At 49.7% G+C, this 19,850-nt stretch overlaps 1 protein-coding gene across 1 annotated transcript in view; it reads left to right on the top strand.

The window, feature by feature from the left end:
• Positions 1 to 4,547: 4,547 nt before the first annotated feature.
• DNAJB14 (DnaJ heat shock protein family (Hsp40) member B14) overlaps positions 4,548 to 19,850 on the top strand; it is a 79,663-nt gene continuing 64,360 nt past the window's right edge. Inside the window, exon 1 of the mRNA XM_069743628.1 lies at positions 4,548 to 4,756. Within this exon, the coding sequence (XP_069599729.1) occupies positions 4,624 to 4,756 (133 nt within the window). The 5' untranslated portion in view covers positions 4,548 to 4,623. The remainder of the gene's footprint in view (positions 4,757 to 19,850) is intronic.

Genomic DNA, 19,850 nt, shown 5'->3' with positions numbered 1-19,850 from the left:
AAAGAAAAAAAAATGGTCTCAGAAGTTCTCTTATCCCTCTATTGAGATGCATTAATACTTTAGGCCACCTGTACTGTTATGACCTGGTGGTAAGGACAATAATGCACCTAGTCGGTAAGAGCACATGGAATGACCTAATAGTTACTAATAATATAGGACGAGCTCTGAGACGTGGGAACTCTGCTGACCGCAATCCCTAATCCTATCACACACACTAGAAATAGCCGTGGATTGCTCCTAACGCTCCCTATGCAACTCGACACAGCCTAAGAAACTAGCTAGCCCTAGAGATAGGAAAAATAAAGCCTACCTTGCCTCAGAGAAATTCCCCAAAGGAAAAGGCAGCCCCCCACATATAATGACTGTGAGTAAAGATGAAAATTACAAACACAGAAATGAAATAGATTTCGCACAGTTAGGCCCGACTTACTGAACAGACAGAGGATAGGAAAGGTAACTTTGCGGTCAGCACAAAAACCTACAAAAAGACCACGCAGGGGGCGCAAAAAGACCCTCCGCACCGACTCACGGTGCGGAGGCGCTCCCTCTGCGTCCCAGAGCTTCCAGCAAGCAAGACAAAAATCAAAATAGCAAGCTGGACAGAAAAATAGCAAACCAGAGAAAAACAAGCAGTAACTTAGCTTCAGCTGGGAAGACAGGTCACAAGAACGATCCAGGAGAGAGCTAGACCAATACTGGAACATTGACAGGTGGCATGGAGCAATGATCTAAGTGGAGTTAAATAGAGCAGCCAGCTAACGAATTAACCTCGTCACCTGTAGAAGGAAACTCAGAAGCCGCAGCTCCACTCACAACCACCAGAGGAAGCCCATGGACAGAACCAGCCGAAGTACCATTCATGACCACAGGAGGGAGCTTGACAACAGAATTCACAACAGTTAACCTTGTTTAGCCTCTCTTTGGTTCAGGGAGGGCATTTTGGGTCTGCTGTTGGCCTGGTTCTGTGTCAGTGATACTTTTGCTTACCCGGCTTGAGTTATGATACGATATGATACACTTTATTGATCCCGAGAGAAATTAGTTGGTTATCATTCTGATATCGTTGTGCCTCTGTGTGCTTGTGTTTCCAGTGTATGACCCGTCTTAGACTCTGTTTCTGTTTCTTGATTCGGTATTGTTCTGTACTCTCTGGCTCTGACCCCCGGCCCTGTCTTTGACCACTTTCTGTCTTGTTCTTCTCTCCTGCGCTCCCGTTTGGCTACCGAAATCGGCTTGTCCCCACCATCCTTCTGTCTAGTCCCTGTATACTGCTCGTCTTCCCGGCTTCTGACCTCGGCTTGCCTGACTACATACCCAGCGTTCTCCTAGCTGTCGGTTCCCATCCGTTCTCGGAGCTTTGCTCCGCCCCTGCGCCTTCCCGGCCGTCACGTGGTCTGCCTGGTCCTGCTCCGCATTTCCTAGAGGACTGTGGTGTCCATGCATTCCCTGGCTGTCCTTCGTTTCACGTGCGGCGACCCATAGAAAGACACATAGTGTGTGTCTTTACATTCTACCTACAGAAGTGTGGCACGGCCTCATACGCTAATCTCTTCCTGGGGTCCTGGGAGAGATTCTTGTTTGGCGATGGGGGCGCTTGGGCCGCCTCCCATGTGCTGTGCTGGCATAGATATATTGATGACATTCTATTTTTGTGGGACGGGACGGTGCACCAACTCGAGGACTTTATGACGACTTAAATCATAAATTCTACAATATTCATGTTACTTACAACTTTGACTATGGAGGTGGACACCCATGGACGCATCCAGACCAATGTCTGCAGGAAACCCATGACCGTCAACGCATTGACTCACGCTAAATCAGCTCACAACCCAGCCACCATTTGGGCCGTCCTGGTAGGACAGTTCCTAAGGATGAGGTGGATCTGTTCTTCCGATGAAACATTTGAAGCACAAGCCTCCGAAAAAAAACACATTTTCAGGCTCGTGGATAGAGACGCAGTTGTATCAAACAGGGGTACGATAGGGCTAGAAAGACCCCACGCAGTAGCCTCTTGCACTCCAATAAGGGCTATCCAAATGTTGACAGGGATGGACCTCTACCTATAATCATGAATCGGAAAGCATGAGGCAGATCTTGATAAAACACTGGGCTATTCTTGGGGCTGAGCCTCATTGGGGTTCGATTTGGGGGATTCTCCTATGACCTCTAGGAGATCCAAAAATCTAAACGAATTGTTGGTCAGGAGTCATTACCTCTCGGCTCCCGCTAATCCATTTGGCTCTAGGGGTCCCACCCCGGGATCGATACCTTGCGGCCACTGTCTTGCCTGCAAAACTGTCCTGCACTGCTCCACCTTTCAGTCTTCAGATGGCACAAAACAATTCGATATTCGACACCGCATATCTTGTGGCAGTACTAATGTAATCTATTATGCCACATGTGGATGTCCTAAAATATATATTGGCCTAACCTCTAAAGACCTGAGAGTGCGGGTACGCGAGCATTGCGGGAAATTTGCACGGCCAAGACAGTGGCCGGTCCCTCCAATTTAAAAAACTATCCATCAGCATTTTAGGCTACATCACAACTGAGAGGCCAAGACTCTTCTGGTTAGAGGGATTGATACAATAGATATCGGTATGGGGGGGGGAATAACAAGCAAATACTAGCTCATATTGAAGCAAAATGGATAGTGACCCTGGACACTGACTCCTAGAGCTCTGAATGAAACTCTCGGCTTCTCCTCGTTTTTGTAATAATCATTATTACATTCCTTGAATTGATGAGTTGTCCTGCTTTTTCTTTGCTTGTCGTCAACACACTCGTATCCGGATGTTTTACTTATGTTAATTTTGTATGGTTTTTTTATCTGTATATTCATAGTTGCTTTTGTTTCTTACGTTTTTCTAGCTAGAGTAACCTCCTGACTGACAGAACCTTACAATCTGCCCTTCCCATTGGCCTTCTCTACAATGCACTCCCGACTGGGTGCTCTGCTGAAGAAACTGCTGTATTATGCTGTAATTAATTGCTTTTGTGATGTTTTATTGCTCTGTCATCAGTTTTCTATGATCGTTTATTTATTCTATTGTACCTTTAAAATGCTCTGGCCAATGGGTTTACTGATCTATTTTTTGCGGCTGCACGCGTGGAATTTGTTGCTCCTGATGTCCGGTGTGTGGCTGGGCGTCCTTTCTGCCTCCTGCGCACGCTCGGGTAACTTTTCTCTCCCCGCGCGTGTGCAGTGATGCTGGATGCCTATGCCGCATCTGTCGGGACCTGGCGGGCACAATACGCCGCCGTCATTGGTCACTTGCGACCATGTGACATATCACCTGGGCCTTAAGAAGGTCCCGTCAGCATAACCACCGCATCGCATCCCCTTGATAAAGCGGTGTGGTAAACACGCAAAACGCGCGTCGGGGTATCGCCACCAGGCCCAGGGTCCCACTTCTCCTAGCCTGGTAAGCACCATCCTTACATGGGATTTATACTTACTATTTTGCTGCGTTATATGATGATACCTTTCTTGGGTGCTTCTTGCCATAGCTTATTTACTGTCATATCAGCACCTTAGGCATCCATTGTTGGATGCATGGGACATGTGCAATATTTTTGGAACAGTTTGTGGTGATCCTGGTATTTCTGTTGATTCCTAGAATGGGTCACGCTACTTTGTTCTTTAACTTTTATACTATTTTTCTAATAAAAATTGTATCTTTTATCTTATTCACCTGAGTGCTCCTCAGTCTCCTAAATTTTATAAGAACACAATAAGTAGCTGGTACCGACAAAAAGCCTCAAGATAAGATGCAATTTCTAGTCCATACATGTGCTGCATGGGTACATATAATAAAATGCAATACAGGTAGAGATTGTAGAGAGTAATTACCCAAGTGTAAGTGTACAGCGGGTCCCCTACATGCGTTTCGGCGCTTGTCTTCTCCCAGGGGGCAAGACAAGTTTGGTTCTGTTCCCGTATCTATGTATTAAGCTTGATTCTGTGCCTATAGCGTATAGTAACCTTGGTTTCTGCTTCTGTAGCTATGTATTTTCCTGTGTTTCCGTACCTACATAGAAAGCATGGTTCTGCTTGTGTAAATACGTAGAAAGCTTGGTAAAGAACAGAAAAATTTGGGTTTGATCATTGTCGCAACCCTGAAAACAAAATGCAATAACAAGTGATCAAATGTTGTTTCTGTCCCAAAATGGTATCAAAATGTCAGAGCATGAATTTCCCAAGTTGGAAAGGGGTGTACACCAGGGCTTGCTCTCTCTTCTCTCCCACTCTCAGGGGTTAACTACATATGTGAAGAGGTTTAGTACATGTCTCCCCCAGAAGAGACTGACAAGCTAGTACTAACCCCCTGCCCATGTGTAGTTAACCCTTCATGCACCAGTCCCTTCACTTCCGCGTACACATGACGGTGGGTGTGGTAAGACAGAGACGACTTTGGCAGTGGCCTCACAGGACACAAGTTGTGGGAGTAGAAAGATGGCGCCTGCAGGGAGGAGCTACGGCGACACAGCAGGATCTAGGGGAGTAGTTTTAGTATGGCGACACAGAGGCGGAGCTTCCTTCCGGCTTAGCCCCTCCCACTCTTCATCCTACCACTGTCTGACCTGCCGGGGTCGGAGGAGCAGAGCAGCCCCGGGCCCATGGAGGGCAACAAGGATGAGGCCGACCGGTGCCTGCAGATCGGGAAGGCTGCGCTGCTGGTGGGGGACCGGGAGAAGGGCCGCAAATTTGTCAGCAAAGCGGAGCGGCTCTACCCGAGCACGGAAGCCCGAGGTGAGCGGGGCGGCCTGAGCTGTGCCCGACATTCCGTGTATGTATATGTGGGCAAGAGTAGAGCTGGCATCGCCACACACAGGAGGATATACAGGCACATATGGACCTGCAGCCAGGCCTGACATAGTGCTGCCACCACCATACACAGGAGCATGGGGGCAGTATATACAGGCACATATGGACCTGCAGCCAGGCCTGACATAGTGCTGCCACCACCATACACAGGACCATGGAGGCAGTATATACAGGCACATATGGGACCTGCAGCCAGGCCTGACACATAGTGCTGCCACCACCATACACAGGAGCATGGGGGCAGTATATACAGGCACATATAGGACCTGCAGCCAGGCCTGACACATAGTGCTGTCCCCACCATACACAGGAGCATGGGGGCAGTATATACAGGCACATATAGGACCTGCAGCCAGGCCTGACATAGTGCTGCCACCACCATACACAGGAGCATGGGGGCAGTATATACAGGCACATATAGGACCTGCAGCCAGGCCTGACACATAGTGCTGCCACCACCATACACAGGAGCATGGGGGCAGTATATACAGGCACATATAGGACCTGCAGCCAGGCCTGACATAGTGCTGCCACCACCATACACAGGAGCATGGAGGCAGTATATACAGGCACATATGGGACCTGCAGCCAGGCCTGACATAGTGCTGTCCCCACCATACACAGGAGCATGGGGGCAGTATATACAGGCACATATAGGACCTGCAGCCAGGCCTGACACATAGTGCTGCCACCACCATACACAGGAGCATGGAGGCAGTATATACAGGCACATATGGGACCTGCAGCCAGGCCTGACATAGTGCTGTCCCCACCATACACAGGAGCATGGGGGCAGTATATACAGGCACATATAGGACCTGCAGCCAGGCCTGACACATAGTGCTGCCACCACCATACACAGGAGTATGGGGGCAGTATATACAGGCACATATAGGACCTGCAGCCAGGCCTGACACATAGTGCTGCCACCACCATACACAGGACCATGGGGGCAGTATATACAGGCACATATAGGACCTGCAGCCAGGCCTGACATAGTGCTGCCACCACCATACACAGGAGCATGGGGGCAGTATATACAGGCACATATGGGACCTGCAGCCAGGCCTGACACATAGTGCTGCCACCACCATACACAGGAGCATGGGGGCAGTATATACAGGCACATATAGGACCTGCAGCCAGGCCTGACACATAGTGCTGTCCCCACCATACACAGGAGCATGGGGGCAGTATATACAGGCACATATAGGACCTGCAGCCAGGCCTGACATAGTGCTGCCACCACCATACACAGGAGCATGGGGGCAGTATATACAGGCACATATAGGACCTGCAGCCAGGCCTGACATAGTGCTGCCACCACCATACACAGGAGCATGGGGGCAGTATATACAGTCACATATAGGACCTGCAGCCAGGCCTGACATAGTGCTGTCCCCACCATACACAGGAGCATGGGGGCAGTATATACAGGCACATATAGGACCTGCAGCCAGGCCTGACATAGTGCTGCCACCACCATACACAGGAGCATGGGGGCAGTATATACAGTCACATATAGGACCTGCAGCCAGGCCTGACACATAGTGCTGCCACCACCATACACAGGAGCATGGGGGCAGTATATACAGGCACATATGGGACCTGCAGCCAGGCCTGACACATAGTGCTGCCACCACCATACACAGGAGCATGGAGGCAGTATATACAGGCACATATGGGACCTGCAGCCAGGCCTGACACATAGTGCTGCCACCACCATATACAGGAGCATGGGGGCAGTATATACAGGCACATATAGGACCTGCAGCCAGGCCTGACACATAGTGCTGTCCACACCATACACAGGAGCATGGGGGCAGTATATACAGGCACATATGGGACCTGCAGCCAGGCCTGACACATAGTGCTGTCCACACCATACACAGGAGCATGGGGGCAGTATATACAGGCACATATGGGACCTGCAGCCAGGCCTGACACATAGAGCTGCCACCACCATACACAGGAGCATGGGGGCAGTATATACAGGCACATATAGGACCTGCAGCCAGGCCTGACACATAGTGCTGCCACCACCATACACAGGAGCATGGGGGCAGTATATACAGGCACATATGGACCTGCAACCAGGCCTGACATAGTGCTCCCACCACCATACACAGGAGCATGGAGGCAGTATATACAGGCACATATGGGACCTGCAGCCAGGCCTGACATAGTGCTGCCACCAGCATACACAGGAGCATGGGGGCAGTATATACAGGCACATATGGAACCTGCAGCCAGGCCTGACATAGGGCTGTCCCCACCATACACAGGACCATGGAGGCAGTATATACAGGCACATATGGGACCTGCAGCCAGGCCTGACATAGGGCTGTCCCCACCATACACAGGAGCATGGGGGCAGTATATACAGGCACATATGGACCTGCAGCCAGGCCTGACATAGGGCTGTCCCCACCATACACAGGAGCATGGGGGCAGTATATACAGGCACATATGGACCTGCAGCCAGGCCTGACACATAGTGCTGTCCACACCATACACAGGAGCATGGGGGCAGTATATACAGGCACATATGGGACCTGCAGCCAGGCCTGACATAGGGCTGTCCCCACCATACACAGGACCATGGAGGCAGTATATACAGGCACATATGGGACCTGCAGCCAGGCCTGACACATAGTGCTGCCACCACCATACACAGGAGCATGGGGGCAGTATATACAGGCACATATAGGACCTGCAGCGAGGCCTGACACATAGTGCTGCCCCCACCATACACAGGAGCATGGGGGCAGTATATACAGGCACATATAGGACCTGCAGCCAGGCCTGACATAGTGCTGCCACCACCATACACAGGAGCATGGGGGCAGTATATACAGGCACATATAGGACCTGCAGCCAGGCCTGACATAGTGCTGCCACCACCATACACAGGAGCATGGGGGCAGTATATACAGTCACATATAGGACCTGCAGCCAGGCCTGACATAGTGCTGTCCCCACCATACACAGGAGCATGGGGGCAGTATATACAGGCACATATAGGACCTGCAGCCAGGCCTGACATAGTGCTGCCACCACCATACACAGGAGCATGGGGGCAGTATATACAGTCACATATAGGACCTGCAGCCAGGCCTGACACATAGTGCTGCCACCACCATACACAGGAGCATGGGGGCAGTATATACAGGCACATATGGGACCTGCAGCCAGGCCTGACACATAGTGCTGCCACCACCATACACAGGAGCATGGAGGCAGTATATACAGGCACATATAGGACCTGCAGCCAGGCCTGACACATAGTGCTGCCACCACCATACACAGGAGCATGGGGGCAGTATATACAGGCACATATAGGACCTGCAGCCAGGCCTGACACATAGTGCTGTCCCCACCATACACAGGAGTATGGGGGCAGTATATACAGGCACATATGGGACCTGCAGCCAGGCCTGACACATAGTGCTGTCACCACCATATACAGGAGCATGGGGGCAGTATATACAGGCACATATAGGACCTGCAGCCAGGCCTGACACATAGTGCTGTCCACACCATACACAGGAGCATGGGGGCAGTATATACAGGCACATATGGGACCTGCAGCCAGGCCTGACACATAGAGCTGTCCACACCATACACAGGAGCATGGGGGCAGTATATACAGGCACATATGGGACCTGCAGCCAGGCCTGACACATAGAGCTGCCACCACCATACACAGGAGCATGGGGGCAGTATATACAGGCACATATAGGACCTGCAGCCAGGCCTGACACATAGTGCTGCTGCCACCACCATACACAGGAGCATGGGGGCAGTATATACAGGCACATATGGACCTGCAACCAGGCCTGACATAGTGCTCCCACCACCATACACAGGAGCATGGGGGCAGTATATACAGGCACATATAGGACCTGCAGCCAGGCCTGACACATAGTGCTGCCACCACCATACACAGGAGCATGGAGGCAGTATATACAGGCACATATGGGACCTGCAGCCAGGCCTGACATAGTGCTGCCACCAGCATACACAGGAGCATGGGGGCAGTATATACAGGCACATATGGAACCTGCAGCCAGGCCTGACATAGGGCTGTCCCCACCATACACAGGACCATGGAGGCAGTATATACAGGCACATATGGGACCTGCAGCCAGGCCTGACATAGGGCTGTCCCCACCATACACAGGAGCATGGGGGCAGTATATACAGGCACATATGGACCTGCAGCCAGGCCTGACATAGGGCTGTCCCCACCATACACAGGAGCATGGGGGCAGTATATACAGGCACATATGGGACCTGCAGCCAGGCCTGACACATAGTGCTGCCACCACCATACACAGGAGCATGGGGGCAGTATATACAGGCACATATGGGACCTGCAGCCAGGCCTGACACATAGAGCTGCCACCACCATACACAGGAGCATGGGGGCAGTATATACAGGCACATATAGGACCTGTAGCCGGGCCTGACATAGGGCTGTCCCCACCATACACAGGAGCATGGGGGCAGTATATACAGGCACATATAGGACCTGCAGCCAGGCCTGACATAGTGCTGCCACCACCATACACAGGACCATGGGGGCAGTATATACAGGCACATATAGGACCTGCAGCCGGGCCTGACATAGGGCTGTCCCCACCATACACAGGAGCATGGGGGCAGTATATACAGGCACATATGGGACCTGCAGCCAGGCCTGACATAGGGCTGCCACCACCATACACAGGACCATGGAGGCAGTATATACAGGCACATATAGGACCTGCAGCCAGGCCTGACATAGGGCTGTCCCCACCATACACAGGAGCATGGGGGCAGTATATACAGGCACATATGGGACCTGCAGCCAGGCCTGACATAGGGCTGCCACCACCATACACAGGACCATGAAGGCAGTATATACAGGCACATATGGGACCTGCAGCCAGGCCTGACATAGGGCTGTCCCCACCATACACCGGACCATGGAGGCAGTATATACAGGCACATATGGGACCTGCAGCCAGGCCTGACACATAGTGCTGCCACCACCATACACAGGAGCATGGGGGCAGTATATACAGGCACATATGGGACCTGCAGCCAGGCCTGACATAGGGCTGTCCCCACCATACACAGGAGCATGGGGGCAGTATATACAGGCACATATGGGACCTGCAGCCAGGCCTGACACATAGTGCTGCCACCACCATACACAGGAGCATGGGGGCAGTATATACAGGCACATATGGGACCTGCAGCCAGGCCTGACACATAGAGCTGCCACCACCATACACAGGAGCATGGGGGCAGTATATACAGGCACATATAGGACCTGCAGCCAGGCCTGACACATAGTGCTGCCACCACCATACACAGGAGCATGGGGGCAGTATATACAGGCACATATAGGACCTGCAGCCAGGCCTGACACATAGAGCTGCCACCACCATACACAGGAGCATGGGGGCAGTATATACAGGCACATATAGGACCTGCAGCCAGGCCTGACACATAGTGCTGCCACCACCATACACAGGAGCATGGGGGCAGTATATACAGGCACATATGGAACCTGTAGCCGGGCCTGACATAGGGCTGTCCCCACCATACACAGGAGCATGGGGGCAGTATATACAGGCACATATAGGACCTGCAGCCAGGCCTGACATAGTGCTGCCACCACCATACACAGGACCATGGGGGCAGTATATACAGGCACATATAGGACCTGCAGCCAGGCCTGACATAGGGCTGTCCCCACCATACACAGGACCATGGAGGCAGTATATACAGGCACATATGGGACCTGCAGCCAGGCCTGACATAGGGCTGTCCCCACCATACACAGGAGCATGGGGGCAGTATATACAGGCACATATGGACCTGCAGCCAGGCCTGACATAGGGCTGTCCCCACCATACACAGGAGCATGGGGGCAGTATATACAGGCACATATGGGACCTGCAGCCAGGCCTGACACATAGTGCTGCCACCACCATACACAGGAGCATGGGGGCAGTATATACAGGCACATATGGGACCTGCAGCCAGGCCTGACACATAGAGCTGCCACCACCATACACAGGAGCATGGGGGCAGTATATACAGGCACATATAGGACCTGCAGCCAGGCCTGACACATAGTGCTGCCACCACCATACACAGGAGCATGGGGGCAGTATATACAGGCACATATGGAACCTGTAGCCGGGCCTGACATAGGGCTGTCCCCACCATACACAGGAGCATGGGGGCAGTATATACAGGCACATATAGGACCTGCAGCCAGGCCTGACATAGTGCTGCCACCACCATACACAGGACCATGGGGGCAGTATATACAGGCACATATAGGACCTGCAGCCGGGCCTGACATAGGGCTGTCCCCACTATACACAGGAGCATGGGGGCAGTATATACAGGCACATATGGGACCTGCAGCCAGGCCTGACATAGGGCTGCCACCACCATACACAGGACCATGGAGGCAGTATATACAGGCACATATAGGACCTGCAGCCAGGCCTGACATAGGGCTGTCCCCACCATACACAGGAGCATGGGGGCAGTATATACAGGCACATATGGGACCTGCAGCCAGGCCTGACATAGGGCTGCCACCACCATACACAGGACCATGAAGGCAGTATATACAGGCACATATGGGACCTGCAGCCAGGCCTGACATAGGGCTGTCCCCACCATACACAGGACCATGGAGGCAGTATATACAGGCACATATGGGACCTGCAGCCAGGCCTGACACATAGTGCTGCCACCACCATACACAGGAGCATGGGGGCAGTATATACAGGCACATATGGGACCTGCAGCCAGGCCTGACATAGGGCTGTCCCCACCATACACAGGAGCATGGGGGCAGTATATACAGGCACATATGGACCTGCAGCCAGGCCTGACATAGGGCTGTCCCCACCATACACAGGAGCATGGGGGCAGTATATACAGGCACATATGGGACCTGCAGCCAGGCCTGACACATAGTGCTGCCACCACCATACACAGGAGCATGGGGGCAGTATATACAGGCACATATGGGACCTGCAGCCAGGCCTGACACATAGAGCTGCCACCACCATACACAGGAGCATGGGGGCAGTATATACAGGCACATATAGGACCTGCAGCCAGGCCTGACACATAGTGCTGCCACCACCATACGCAGGAGCATGGGGGCAGTATATACAGGCACATATGGACCTGCAGCCAGGCCTGACATAGGGCTGTCCCCACCATACACAGGAGCATGGGGGCAGTATATACAGGCACATATGGGACCTGCAGCCGGGCCTGACATAGTGCTGCCACCACCATACACAGGAGCATGGGGGCAGTATATACAGGCACATATGGGACCTGCAGCCGGGCCTGACATAGGGCTGTCCCCACCATACACAGGAGCATGGGGGCAGTATATACAGGCACATATAGGACCTGCAGCCAGGCCTGACACATAGTGCTGTCCCCACCATACACAGGAGCATGAGGGCAGAATATACAGGCACATATGGGACCTGCAGCCGGGCCTGACACATAGTGCTGTCCCCACCATACACAGGAGCATGGGGGCAGTATATACAGGCACATATGGGACCTGCAGCCGGGCCTGACATAGGGCTGTCCCCACCATACACAGGAGTATGAGGGCAGAATATACAGGCACATATGGGACCTGCAGCCAGGCCTGACACATAGTGCTGTCCCCACCATAAACAGGAGCATGAGGGCAGAATATACAGGCACATATGGGACCTGCAGCCAGGCCTGACACATAGTGCTGTCCCCACCATACACAGGAGCATGAGGGCAGAATATACAGGCACATATAGGATCTGCAGCCAGGCCTGACACATAGTGCTGTCCCCACCATACACAGGACCATGGGGGCAGTATATACAGTCACATATGGGACCTGCAGCCGGGCCTGACATAGTGCTACCACCACCATACACAGGAGCATGGGGGCAGAATATACAGGCACATATAGGACCTGCAGCCAGGCCTGACACATAGTGCTGTCCACACCATACACAGGAGTATGGGGGCAGTATATACAGGCACATATGGGACCTGCAGCCAGGCCTGACACATAGTGCTGTCCACACCATACACAGGAGCATGGGGGCAGTATATACAGGCACATATGGGACCTGCAGCCAGGCCTGACATAGGGCTGTCCCCACCATACACAGGAGCATGGGGGCAGTATATACAGGCACATATGGGACCTGCAGCCAGGCCTGACATAGGGCTGCCACCACCATACACAGGACCATGGGGGCAGTATATACAGGCACATATGGGACCTGCAGCCAGGCCTGACACATAGTGCTGTCCACACCATACACAGGAGTATGGGGGCAGTATATACAGGCACATAATGGACCTGCAGCCAGGCCTGACACATAGTGCTGTCCACACCATACACAGGAGTATGGGGGCAGTATATACAGGCACATATGGGACCTGCAGCCAGGCCTGACACATAGTGCTGCCCCCACCATACACAGGACCATGGGGGCAGTATATACAGGCACATATGGGACCTGCAGCCAGGCCACCCTGAAAAGATTCTCACATCCTCTTTTTGTGGTTTTGTTGTTAGAGTAGGACTCAGAAGCGTGAGGACCCGTGACGTGGGTTGTGAGCTTCTGTATTTTGGCCAGAATATCAACTAATACCTCACATATATTGCTATGTGTTTTTTTGCACTTTTTATCTTTTCAGGGTGAAGTTGGGCTCAGATGGCTTTGTAAACTGTGGCGTCTGTTCAAATGGGAGGCATTAGTCAGCACTGGTTAGCCCGCCATATGGCGTCATTAATAGGCTGTGAGCCAGATGCTCTGCATTTTCTTTGTGAACATTGCCACGTACAGACTGTATTATTTGTGCACTGGTGTTCCAAATGGCCAATCCCCTGATTGTAGGCTGGCTGTCTTATCGGTTTTATTGCACCTGTGTAGCCGCCATCTTTAAATGGGTCCACTGCGCCCTGTTAGTGCATTTGTTTTGAGGCCTGGGCAGGTAAGCGTCTCTGCCTTTTTCCTGGAAAACTGCTGACTTGACACATGTCCAGAAGGCAGACATTGACACTCTCCACAAGGAGGGTAAGCCACAAAAGGTCATTGCTGAAGAAGCTGGCTGTTCACAGAGCGCTGTATCCAAGCATATTAACCCTTTCATGACCCAGCCTATTTTGACCTTAAAGACCTTAAAGGGAACCTGTCACCTGAATTTGGCGGGACTGGTTTTGGGTCATATGGGCGGAGTTTTTGGGTGTTTGATTCACCCTTTCCTTACCCGCTGGCTGCATGCTGGCTGCAATATTGGATTGAAGTTCATTCTCTGTCCTCCATAGTACACGCCTGCACAAGGCAAGATTGCTTTGCACAGGCGTGTACTATGGAGGACAGAGAATGAACTTCAATCCAATATTGCAGCCAGCGGGTAAGGAAAGGGTGAATCAAACACCCGAAAACTCCGCCCATATGACCCAAAACAAGTCCCACCAAATTCAGGTGACAGAGTCCCTTTAAAGACCGCTCCTGTCAGACCAATCTAATCAGTTTTTATGAAGAGGTAAGCTATAGGCTGGACCACGGTGAGTCATTGGACGTGGTATATCTCGATTTTTCCAAAGCGTTTGATACCGTGCCGCACAAGAGGTTGGTACACAAAATGAGAATGCTTGGTCTGGGGGAAAATGTGTGTAAATGGGTTAGTAACTGGCTTAGTGATAGAAAGCAGAGGGTGGTTATAAATGGTATAGTCTCTAACTGGGTCGCTGTGACCAGTGGGGTACCGCAGGGGTCGGTATTGGGACCTGTTCTCTTCAACATATTCATTAATGATCTGGTAGAAGGTTTACACAGTAAAATATCGATATTTGCAGATGATACAAAACTATGTAAAGCAGTTAATACAAGAGAAGATAGTATTCTGCTACAGATGGATCTGGATAAGTTGGAAACTTGGGCTGAAAGGTGGCAGATGAGGTTTAACAATGATAAATGTAAGGTTATACACATGGGAAGAAGGAATCAATATCACCATTACACACTGAACGGGAAACCACTGGGTAAATCTGACAGGGAGAAGGACTTGGGGATCCTAGTTAATGATAAACTTACCTGGAGCAGCCAGTGCCAGGCAGCAGCTGCCAAGGCAAACAGGATCATGGGGTGCATTAAAAGAGGTCTGGATACACATGATGAGAGCATTATACTGCCTCTGTACAAATCCCTAGTTAGACCGCACATGGACTACTGTGTCCAGTTCTGGGCACCGGTGCTCAGGAAGGATATAATGGAACTAGAGAGAGTACAAAGGAGGGCAACAAAATTAATAAAGGGGATGGGAGAACTACAATACCCAGATAGATTAGCGAAATTAGGATTATTTAGTCTAGAAAAAAGATGACTGAGGGGCGATCTAATAACCATGTATAAGTATATAAGGGGACAATACAAATATCTCGCTGAGGATCTGTTTATACCAAGGAAGGTGACGGGCACAAGGGGGCATTCTTTGCGTCTGGAGGAGAGAAGGTTTTTCCACCAACATAGAAGAGGATTCTTTACTGTTAGGGCAGTGAGAATCTGGAATTGCTTGCCTGAGGAGGTGGTGATGGCGAACTCAGTCGAGGGGTTCAAGAGAGGCCTGGATGTCTTCCTGGAGCAGAACAATATTGTATCATACAATTATTAGGTTCTGTAGAAGGACGTAGATCTGGGGATTTATTATGATGGAATATAGGCTGAACTGGATGGACAAATGTCTTTTTTCGGCCTTACTAACTATGTTACTATGTTACCTTGCCGTTTTTTGCAATTCTGACCAGTGTCCCTTTATGAGGTAATAACTCAGGAACGCTTCAATGGATCCTAGCGGTTCTGAGATTGTTTTTTCGTGACATATTGGGCTTCATGTTAGTGGTAAATTTAGGTCAATAAATTCTGTGTTTATTTGTGATAAAAACGGAAATTTGGCGAAAATTTTGAAAATTTCGCAATTTTCACATTTTGAATTTTTATTCTGTTAAACCAGAGAGGTATGTGACACAAAATAGTTAATAAATAACATTTCCCACACGTCTACTTTACATCAGCACAATTTTGGAAACAAAATTTTTTTTTGCTAGGAAGTTATAAGGGTTAAAATTTGACCAGCGATTTCTCATTTTTACAACAAAATTTACAAAACCATTTTTTTTAGGGACCACCTCACATTTGAAGTCAGTTTGAGGGGTCTTTATGGCTGAAAATACCCAAAAGTGACACCATTCTAAAAACTGCACTCCTCAAGGTGCACAAAACCACATTCCAGAAGTTTATTAACCCTTCAGGTGCTTCACAGCAGCAGAAGCAACATGGAAGGAAAAAATGAACATTTAACTTTTTAGTCACAAAAATGATTTTTCAGCAACAATTTTTGTATTTTCCCAATGGTAAAAGGAGAAACTGAACAACGAAAGTTGTTGTCCAATTTGTCCTCAGTACGCTGATACCTCATATGTGGGGGTAAACCACTGTTTGGGCGCACGGCAGGGCTTGGAAGGGAAGGAGCGCCATTTGACTTTTTGAATGAAAAATTGGCTGCACTCTTTAGCGGACACCATGTCAAGTTTGGAGAGCCCCCGTGTGCCTAAAAATTGGAGCTCCCCCACAAGTGACCCCATTTTGGAAACTAGACGCCCCAAGGAACTTGTCTAGATGCATAGTGAGCCCTTTAAACCCCCAGCTGCTTCACAAATTGATCCGTAAAAATGAAAAAGTACTATTTTTTTCACACACAAAATTCTTTTAGCCTCAATTTTTTCATTTTCACATGGGCAATAGGATAAAATGGATCCTAAAATTTGCTGAGCAATTTCTCCCGAGTACGCCGATACCTCATATGTGGGGGTAAACCACTGTTTGGGCACACGGCAGGGCTCGGAAGGGAAGGCGCGCCTTTTGACTTTTTGAATGGAAAATTAGCTCCAATTGTTAGCGGACACCATGTCGCATTTGGAGAGCCCCTGTGTGCCTATGCAATGGAGCTCCCCCACAAGTGACCCCATTTTGGAAACTAGACCCCCCAAGGAACTTATCTAGATGCATATTGAGCACTTTAAACCCCCAGGTGCTTCACAGAAGTTTATAATGCAGGGCCATGAAAATAAAAAATAATTTTTCTTTTCTCAAAAATGATTTTTTAGCCTGGAATTTCCTATTTTGCCAATGGTAATAGGAGAAATTGGACCATAAATGTTGTTGTCCAGTTTGTCCTGAGTACGCAGATACCCCATATGTGGGGGTAAACCACTGTTTGGGCGCACGGCAGGGCTCAGAAGGGAAGGCACGCCATTTGGCTTTTTAAATGGAAAATTAGCTCCAATCATTAGCGGACACCATGTTGCGTTTGGAGAGCCCCTGTGTGCCTAAACATTGGAGATCCCCCACAAATGACCCCATTTTGGAAACTAGACCCCCAAAGGAACTAATCTAGATGTGTGTTGAGCACTTTGAACCCTCAAGTGCTTCACAGAAGTTTATAACGCAGAGCCATGAAAATAAAAATAAAAAATTCTTTTCTCAAAAATGATTTTTTAGCCCGCAATTTTTTATTTTCCCAAGGGTAACAGGAGAAATTGGACCACAAAAGTTGTTGTCCAGTTTCTCCTGAGTAAGCTGATACCCCATGTGTGGGGGTAAACCACTGTTTGGGCACACGTGGGGGCTCAGAAGGGAAGTAGTGACTTTTGAAATGCAGACTTTGATGGAATGGTCTGCGGGCGTCACGTTGCGTTTGCAGAGCCCCTGGTGTGCCTAAACAGTAGAAACCCCACACAAGTGACCCCATTTTGGAAACTAGACCCCCAAAGGAACTTATCTAGATATGTGGTGAGCACTTTCAACCCCCAAGTGCTTTACAGAAGTTTATAACGCAGAGCCGTGAAAATAATAAATACGTTTTCTTTCCTCAAAAATGATGTTTTAGCAAGCATTTTTTATTTTCTCAAGGGTAACAGGAGAAATTGGACCCCAGTAATTGTTGCGCAGTTTGTCCTGAGTATGCTGGTACCCCATATGTGGGGGTAAACCACTGTTTGGGCACACGTCGGGGCTCGGAAGTGAGGGAGCACCATTTGACTTTTTGAATACAAGATTGGCTGGAATCAATGGTGGCGCCATGTTGCGTTTGGAAACCCCCTGATGTGCCTAAACAGTGGAAACCCCTCAATTCTAACTCCAACACACCCCTAAACCTTATCCCAATTGTAGCCGTAACCCTAATCACAACCCTAACCCCAACACACCCGTAACCCCAACACACCCACAACCCTAACCCTAAGGCTATGTGCCAACGTTGCGGATTCGTATGAGATTTTTCAGCACCATTTTTGAAAAATCCGCGGGTAAAAGGCACTGCGTTTTACCTGCGGATTTACCGTGGATTTCCAGTGTTTTTTGTCCGGATTTCACCTGCGGATTCCTATTGAGGAACAGGTGTATAACGCTGCGGAATCCGCACAAAGAATTGACATGCTGCGGAAAATACAACGCAGCGTTCCCGCGCGGTATTTTCCGCACCATGGGCACAGCGGATTTGGCTTTCCATATGTTACATGGTACTGTAAACCTGATGGAACACTGCTGCGAATCCGCAGCGGCCAATCCGCACCGTGTGCACATAGCCTAATTCTAAAGGTATGTGCACACGCTGCGGAAAACGCTGCGGATCCGCAGCAGTTTCACATGAGCTTACAGTTCAATGTAAACCTATGGGAAACAAAAATCGCTGTACACATTCCGCAGCATGTCACTTCTTTCTGCGGATTCCGCAGCGGTTTTACAACTGCTCAAATAGAAAATCGCAGTTGTAAAACCGCATTGAAATGCGCAGAAAAAACATGGTAAATCCGCCATAAATCCGCAGCGGTTTAGCACTGCGGATTTATCAAATCCTCTGCGGAAAAATCCGCATAGGACCAGAATACGTGTGCACATCCCGAACCCTAACTCTACCCCTACCCCTACCCCTAACCCTACCCCTAACCCTACCCCTAGTTCTTACCCCAACCTTAGTGGAAAAAAAAAATATTTATTTTTTTTATTGTCCCTACCTATGGGGGTGACAAAGGGAAGGGGGGGTCACTTACTTTTTTTTTTTTTATCACTGAGATATAACCTACAGTGGGGCAAAAAAGTATTTAGTCAGTCAGCAATAGTGCAAGTTCCACCACTTAAAAAGATGAGAGGCGTCTGTAATTTACATCATAGGTAGACCTCAACTATGGGAGACAAACTGAGAAAAAAAAATCCAGAAAATCACAGTCTGTTTTTTTATCATTTTTTTTGCATATTATGGTGGAAAATAAGTATTTGGTCAGAAACAAAATTTCATCTCAATACTTTGTAATATGTCCTTTGTTTGCAATGACAGAGGTCAAACGTTTTCTGTAAGTCTTCACAAGGTTGCCACACACTGTTGTTGGTATGTTGGCCCATTCCTCCATGCAGATCTCCTCTAGAGCAGTGATGTTTTTGGCTTTTCGCTTGGCAACACGGACTTTCAACTCCCTCCAAAGGTTTTCTATAGGGTTGAGATCTGGAGACTGGCTAGGCCACTCCAGGACCTTGAAATGCTTCTTACGAAGCCACTCCTTCGTTGCCCTGGCGGTGTGCTTTGGATCATTGTCATGTTGAAAGACCCAGCCATGTTTCATCTTCAATGCCCTTGCTGATGGAAGGAGGTTTGCACTCAAAATCTCACGATACATGGCCCCATTCATTCTTTCATGTACCGGATCAGTCGTCCTAGCCCCTTTGCAGAGAAACAGCCCCAAAGCATGATGTTTCCACCACCATGCTTTACAGTAGGTATGGTGTTTGATGGATGCAACTCAGTATTCTTTTTCCTCCAAACACGACAAGTTGTGTTTCTACCAAACAGTTCCAGTTTGGTTTCATCAGACCATAGGACATTCTCCCAAAACTCCTCTGGATCATCCAAATGCTCTCTAGCA

Source organism: Ranitomeya imitator, chromosome 1 (assembly GCF_032444005.1).
Source record: "Ranitomeya imitator isolate aRanImi1 chromosome 1, aRanImi1.pri, whole genome shotgun sequence".
Classification (NCBI taxonomy): Eukaryota; Metazoa; Chordata; class Amphibia; order Anura; family Dendrobatidae; genus Ranitomeya; species Ranitomeya imitator.
This window is presented reverse-complemented; position numbering and strand designations above follow the sequence as displayed.